Source organism: Gossypium hirsutum, chromosome D02 (genome assembly GCF_007990345.1).
Source record: "Gossypium hirsutum isolate 1008001.06 chromosome D02, Gossypium_hirsutum_v2.1, whole genome shotgun sequence".
Taxonomy (NCBI): Eukaryota; Viridiplantae; Streptophyta; class Magnoliopsida; order Malvales; family Malvaceae; genus Gossypium; species Gossypium hirsutum.
Window position 1 is genome coordinate 62030567 of NC_053438.1, and position 6272 is coordinate 62036838.

A 6272-nucleotide genomic window follows, 5' to 3' on the forward strand; every position below is an offset into this window, starting at 1 on the left:
TTTAACATTCGCCTCGATTTATCCAAGCATCTTTTATAAAATTAGAATTAATAAAAAAGGAAGGACCATTTTTTTTAAAATCTTTTCTCGACACTGAGACATTAAACAAATCAATTCGGTACCAATTTTAGGCGCTACGAGGGTGCTAACCCTTCCTCGTACGTAACCGACTCCCGAACCTATTTTCTCAAAATTTGTAGACCTAAAATCGTTTCCAAGGTGACCCAATCACACCTCTAAAAAAATCAGTGGCGACTCCCAATTTTCATTTTTAAAATCGTCAACTACATTTTTTGTTTTTCAAGGAAGGTGGTTTCGACACCTTGGCGACTCCGCTGGGGACATTTAGAGAGTCAAACTGCAAAATTGATTGTTTTTGTCTTATTTTTGAAAATTGAAAATTTGATTTGAAAAATTACGAGCTTGCCTTTGCACTTGATTGTATGATCACTGTAAATCGAGTTTTATATCTTGGCATCATATTGCATGAAGACTGTTTAGTCTTACCCTTTTAAGTGGGAGTGAAAAACTAGTCTTTCGTGAGGTTTTCACCTCCGTACAAGATAGTGGGTCGCTTCTGGGATACATTCGTACCTATGTCTTCGTGAGATTTTCATCTCTGTGCAGCCATAGGGAAATGTATTCCCCTGAACTGAACTCGATCCGTATGAGCCTATAATGTGTGAGGATCGAGGAATCTACTGGTTCGGGTACCTTAACTTTAGAACCGAGCTGCATATAGAAAAACCTAGGAGCCCACCATTGATAGTACTGCGGAAACCCTAGCGGTAGCCCCGATAGGTGTTTGATTCCTTTTTACTTACTTGAAGTTTTCTTTTTATGTTGCACTAACTTATGGTGTTTTTGTTATGTTTGCATGTCATTTCATACTCAAAAGAGTGTCGATTCAAGTTCGATTACTAAATTAGAAAGCTTGGCATGGAGAACGGATTTCTTGATAAAGTAGAGGACAATGCTGCTATCTGTGTGTGGTCAAAGAAAACACAATCAGGGAAAGGAGATAGTCTAGCCGGAGGGTACACGTCGGAGTTATGGAACTACACCCGTATTAGTGTAACGCAAAATAGCCTTCAAGAATTAACGGTAATATGGGACCATTGGAATGACGAAACTGAGCAATTGTTCAACTCTAGTTTTGGGGATTTAACGTATCTACTTGACATTAAGGTAGACGAACGTTTGGTCCGGGCCATCGCTCAGTTTTGGAACCCCGGGTATGATTGTTTTACCTTTGGAAGGGTTGATTTGGTACCCACTATAGAAGAATATACAGCTTTGCTACGTTGCCCAAAGATCCAAGTCGATAAAGTCTACTCTAGAGCCGTTAATGTCCCAACCTTTGTAAAGAAGTTGATGAACATCACCGGAATAAGTGAGCAGTGGGTCACAGCACGGATCAAGCAGAAGGGGGAAAGCAAATGCATCCCTTGGAAAAACCTGCAAGAGCTGATTTTGGGGCACCCTGATGCGAGGAAAAAGGTCGATGTCTTTGCTCTAAGCATTTATGGGCTAGTAATTTTCCCTAAGGCACTAGGGCACGTAGATGAGGCGACCTCAGATCTCTTTGACCGACTTGATAAGAGGGTTACACCAGTACCAGTAATTTTGGCTGAAACCTTCAGGTCATTGAATGCATGTCGAAGGACGGGTGAAGGCAGATTCATCGGATGTGTGCAGCTTCTACTTGCATGGTTCCACAGTCATTTTTGGAAAATTGATAAGGTTTCGTATCGAGTCTTGTCTGAAAATTATTCGCCATTAAAAGAGGTAGCAACTACACTAAGGAGAGATGACATCTCGGAAGAGAAATGGTTGGTCATTCTTCAGAATATTCGTGAGGAGGACATTGAGTGGAGAGCCCCGTGGTTGCTTCCGGATGAGATCTTGTACCGATTTAGAAATTTTGATTGGGTCCTGTTACTTGGAATCTGGGGAGCTGTCGGTTATGCTCCATTGATGGTGCTAAGACAGTACGGGTCAAGGCAGTTTATACCTGCGACCCAAGGCTTAGCTGAGTTCGAATACTCATATAAAGACAATGGCTATAAAAAGAAGATTCAAAAGATAACCAATGCATGGGACCAAACTCGACGGATGAAGAGATTGGCTGTAGGCCCGATGACGACTCCTGAATAAAAATGAATGGTGGGTTAGAAGAATCAATGATAATATCCCAAGACCAGGTCAAGGAGACAGTCCATCGAGAGAAGAACATTTGCGGGTTGTTCCCTCTGAATTGGAAATTATCAAGCAAGATTTTGAGAAGAGGAATACAGAGCTTGAAAAAAAGATCGAGCAATTGGAAAAAGAAAAGATGCACTTGGGATTAGATGTGGATGTTTAAAAATTAGAGACTGAGAAATTAAGAAAAGGTAAGAACAAAGTTGAGGAAGATCTGGACAGTTTGAAGACAAACTATAAGAAGTTGAGGTTATCAATAAGAACTGCTGGGCTAGGGAAAGCTTCAGAATAATGGCGTCAAGAGATTCGGGAAGAAAGGATCAAGACTGATGGATGGGCAAAGAAATTCCGAGAGGTTCAGACGCAAAATGGAGCTTTAGAGAAGAGTTTGTCAGAGAACCAAAAGGAAAAATTTGAACTAAAAGGTAGAGTGGCTGAATTAGAAAGGTCTCTTCATCAGTACCAAAGTCGAAATTCCGCGATGGAATTGAGAGCGAGCTTGAGCAAGATCAAAGAAATGAAAGAAAGAATAGAAGAGTTGGAATCGACATTGTGAAATTGTGAAATACAGACTGAGTACCTGGAAACCAACGAAAGTCGTCAGAGAGAGCAACTTCACTACTTTCAGAATCAAGTCAAAAACAGAGATCGTATCGTGGGATAAGCCGTGGTTCAAATTCGAGAGGTAGCTGATCACCTGCAGACTTTGGCAGTACAAGTCGATGCACTGAGCGTAAAGTATAAGCTGGAATTAAGTTGGGGATGGGAATTAGCTTCGTTACTTAGGAAAATTAAAGTTCTGAGCACTAGGGCAAAAACATATATGTAATCTGTTTTATGTAAAGAATTTTGTTTTCTAGTAAAGTTTTCTAAATGGAATTGAATCAGAAATGACATCTCTTTGCATTCATGTATTCACATTACATTGCATCATATGCATTAGAGTCCACCGAAAGACCCTGATCGGTTAAAATCATTACAGCTAATCTGGAAACCGACAAAAGCTTACCAATTAAGCACCAATACGACACTCACCGAAAAACTAAGGAAATGGACCAAATATTAGAGAAATTGGAGCAAATGCAAAATGATATGCAAGAACGGTTACAAGTAGAAATTCAAGAGCGGTTAGATAAAATCCAAGAAGACATGATGGAAAAATTGATCAAAGCTTAAAAAGATGCGATGGCTGAGTTAACCCATCTACTGACAGGAAGAGTAGACAAGGGAAAGGGCCTTATGGCCAATCCTAGAAAAGGTAAGGAGGATCCGTTGTATTCTCCGGGTTTTACTCCACCAAATGCATAAACCGAGGCCGAAATATACCCGAAAGGATCGTTTGTCACAATTAGGCCGCAACGATTACAAACTGGTGTCACAATCCCCAAGATTTTCTAGAGAGGATTTAGTTTACACCCGGAAGATAACCCAATTAATCCTATTATTCCCGATTTTGATGAAACAACTGAAGAAGAAAAGGCGAATGCGGAATTGCCAAAACAGTGGGAAGATAGTTATAAATGGTTGGAGGAAAAAATTAAAGCCTTGGAAAGCACTGATACTAATCAGGGAATTGACGCTAAGGATCTAAGCTTAGTCCCGGACCTAGTACTTCCTCCCAAATTCAAAATGCCTGAATTTGAAAAATACAATGGAACTAGCTGTCTCGAAGCTCATATCACTATGTTCTGTAGAAGGATGACTGGCTACATTAACAATGATCAGCTGCTAATACACTGCTTCCAAGACAGTTTGGTAGGGGCAGCATCCAAATGGTACAATCAATTGAGCCGTACCAAGATTGGTTCATGGAGGGACCTAGCTCAAGCATTCATGAGGCAATATAGTCATGTAACAGATATGGTTCATGATAGAATCACTTTGCAAAACATGGAAAAGAAGCCAAGCGAAAATTTTAGGCAGTATGCATAGAGGTGGGGGGAGGTTGTAGTCCAGGTTCAGCCACCCCTCTTGGAGAAAGAGACGACAATGCTCTTCATTAACACCTTGAAAACCCCGTTTATCACACACATGATAGGAAGTGCCGCCAAAAGCTTCTCTGACATAGTCATGAATGGTGAAATGATCGAAAATGCTATCAGAAGCGGGAAGATTGATGCAGAAGAAAGTAACCGAAGGTTAGCCTAGAAGAAAAAGGAGAATGAGATAAACAACGCGAGTACATATAACAAAGGTTACTCAAAGTCGATTACGGTGAATCAACTGAGGAAGGTTACAGCCAACCAGTCAGGCTCATCAAGACAAGAATCTAGAACGAGGCAAAGTACTGAAAAGCTTCAGTTCACGCCAATCGTAATGTCGTATAAGGAGCCGTATCAGAGGTTATTTGATGCACATGTTGTTGCCTCTCATTATCTAAAACCCCTACAACTGCCGTACCCTAATTGGTACGATGCGAGCGCACAGTGCGACTACCATGTGGGGACTATGGGGCATTCCATAGAAAATTGCATAGCCTTCAAGAAACTGGTTGAGAAACTGATCGGTATGGGCGTTGTCAAGTTAGATGATTCGCCCAATGCAGAAGACCCATTGCCTAATCATAACGAGGTGAACATGATGAGTGGAAACATGGGGAGAAATGTTAAGACAAACGTTGTAGAGGTAAGAACCCTTTTGAGATGGGTCTGAAAGGAGATGAAAAAAAGGGGGTTAATCATTGCAGATTCGGAAAAGAGTTATGAACAGAAAGAGAACTACTGTGAGTTCCACCAGGAGATAGGACACGAGATACAAGACTGTACAGAATTCAAAACTTTGGTTCAAGGCATGATAGATAACAAAGAGACGGAATTCTATGAAGAAGTTCAAGAGGAAGAAAACATATGCGCCTTGAAATTAACGGCGGGAGTTCCAAAAGCTAATTATCCTGTGGTCATCATTTCGCGACCTAAGAATAGTGAAGCTAGGACGTGTATAACACCGAAAATCATCATTCAGAAACTTGCAACTTTCCCTTACAAAGATAGTAAGAAAGTCTCATGGAACTATTAATGCAACACAACTGTTCCAGGAAAGGAGACTTCGGCTGCTATGGTAGAAGGGGATCAAGGTATAGGCTTTCACATGCGTAGTGGGAAGCGTTACGACTTGATAAACCCCTGAGCAGAACCGACAAAAGAAGGATCTTCGACAGAAAAACAAAAGAGAGAAAAAGCAATCGTGCCTGAACCGTTGATCAATGAGCCAATACAAGAAGAAGAAGCTAAGGAATTCTTAAAATTTCTGAAACACAGTGAGTATAGTGTTGTGGAACAACTGCATAAACAACCAGTGCGTATATCGGTGTTAGCTTTGCTCCTAAGTTCTGAGGCACATCGAAGTGCGTTGATGAAAGTATTGAATGAGACGTATGTAGCCAATGACATTTCAGTAAATAAGTTGGACCGGTTGGTCAACAATATAAGTGCTGACAATTTTATCTTCTTCAATGATGACGAAATACCTCCTGGAGGAAGGGGCTCAACTAAAGCTTTGCACATTACCACCCGATGTAAAGGGTACACGTTGCCGAGAGTTCTGATTGATAATGGGTCCGCATTAAATGTATTGCCCCTGTCCACCCTAGATAAACTACCGTGGATAGCTCACATATGAGGGCATGTCAGAATATAGTAAGGGCATTTGATGGAACGGAAAGAAGAATCATGGGAAGAATTGAGATTTCATTGGTAGTTGGCCCAACCACTTATGAGGTAGACTTCCTGGTAATGGATATCAAACCTTTTTACAACGGTTTGTTGGGAAGACCTTGGCTACACTCGGCAGGGGCTGTGCCGTCATCACTTCATCAGAAGTTGAAATTTGTGTCAGAAGGTCGATTGGTGACGATAAGTGCTGAAGAAGATATCATCGCAACAGTAACTAACAATACACCATATATGGAGACCAATGATGAGGCACTAGGATGTTCTTTCCAGTCTTTAAAATTCGTGAACGTAATGTTTATTACCGAGGGAGATAAAATCCCGGTACCGAGAATATCTAAGACCACAAAGATGGGTCTGCAGTTGATGGTAGGAATGGGAGCCTTGCCAGGAAGAGGTTTG

General features: G+C 41.1%; 2 protein-coding genes across 2 annotated transcripts; both read left to right on the forward strand.

The window, feature by feature from the left end:
- Positions 1 to 939: 939 nt before the first annotated feature.
- On the forward strand, positions 940 to 2157 carry LOC107907858 (uncharacterized). Its single transcript, XM_016835170.1, has one exon. The coding sequence runs from the start codon at positions 940 to 942 to the stop codon at positions 2155 to 2157; it is 1218 nt and encodes a 405-aa protein (XP_016690659.1).
- A 1230-nt stretch (positions 2158 to 3387) lies between these two features.
- LOC107907859 (uncharacterized) lies at positions 3388 to 5820 on the forward strand. Its single transcript, XM_016835171.1, has 6 exons — positions 3388 to 3460; positions 4241 to 4340; positions 4431 to 4827; positions 4912 to 5191; positions 5237 to 5275; positions 5333 to 5820. The coding sequence occupies exons 1-6, from the start codon at positions 3388 to 3390 to the stop codon at positions 5818 to 5820; spliced, it is 1377 nt and encodes a 458-aa protein (XP_016690660.1).
- Positions 5821 to 6272: the final 452 nt, after the last annotated feature.

Bases quoted from the DNA above. Each gene is read 5' to 3' on its own strand.
- LOC107907858 (XM_016835170.1), top strand. From the start codon at position 940: ATGGAGAACGGATTTCTTGATAAAGTAGAGGACAATGCTGCTATCTGT.
- LOC107907859 (XM_016835171.1), top strand. From the start codon at position 3,388: ATGGCTGAGTTAACCCATCTACTGACAGGAAGAGTAGACAAGGGAAAG. The intron at 4,341-4,430 runs GTTAGCCTAGAA...GAATCAACTGAG, and splicing joins GCAGAAGAAAGTAACCGAAG to GAAGGTTACAGCCAACCAGT. The intron at 5,192-5,236 runs GTAAGAAAGTCT...CAACTGTTCCAG, and splicing joins AACTTTCCCTTACAAAGATA to GAAAGGAGACTTCGGCTGCT.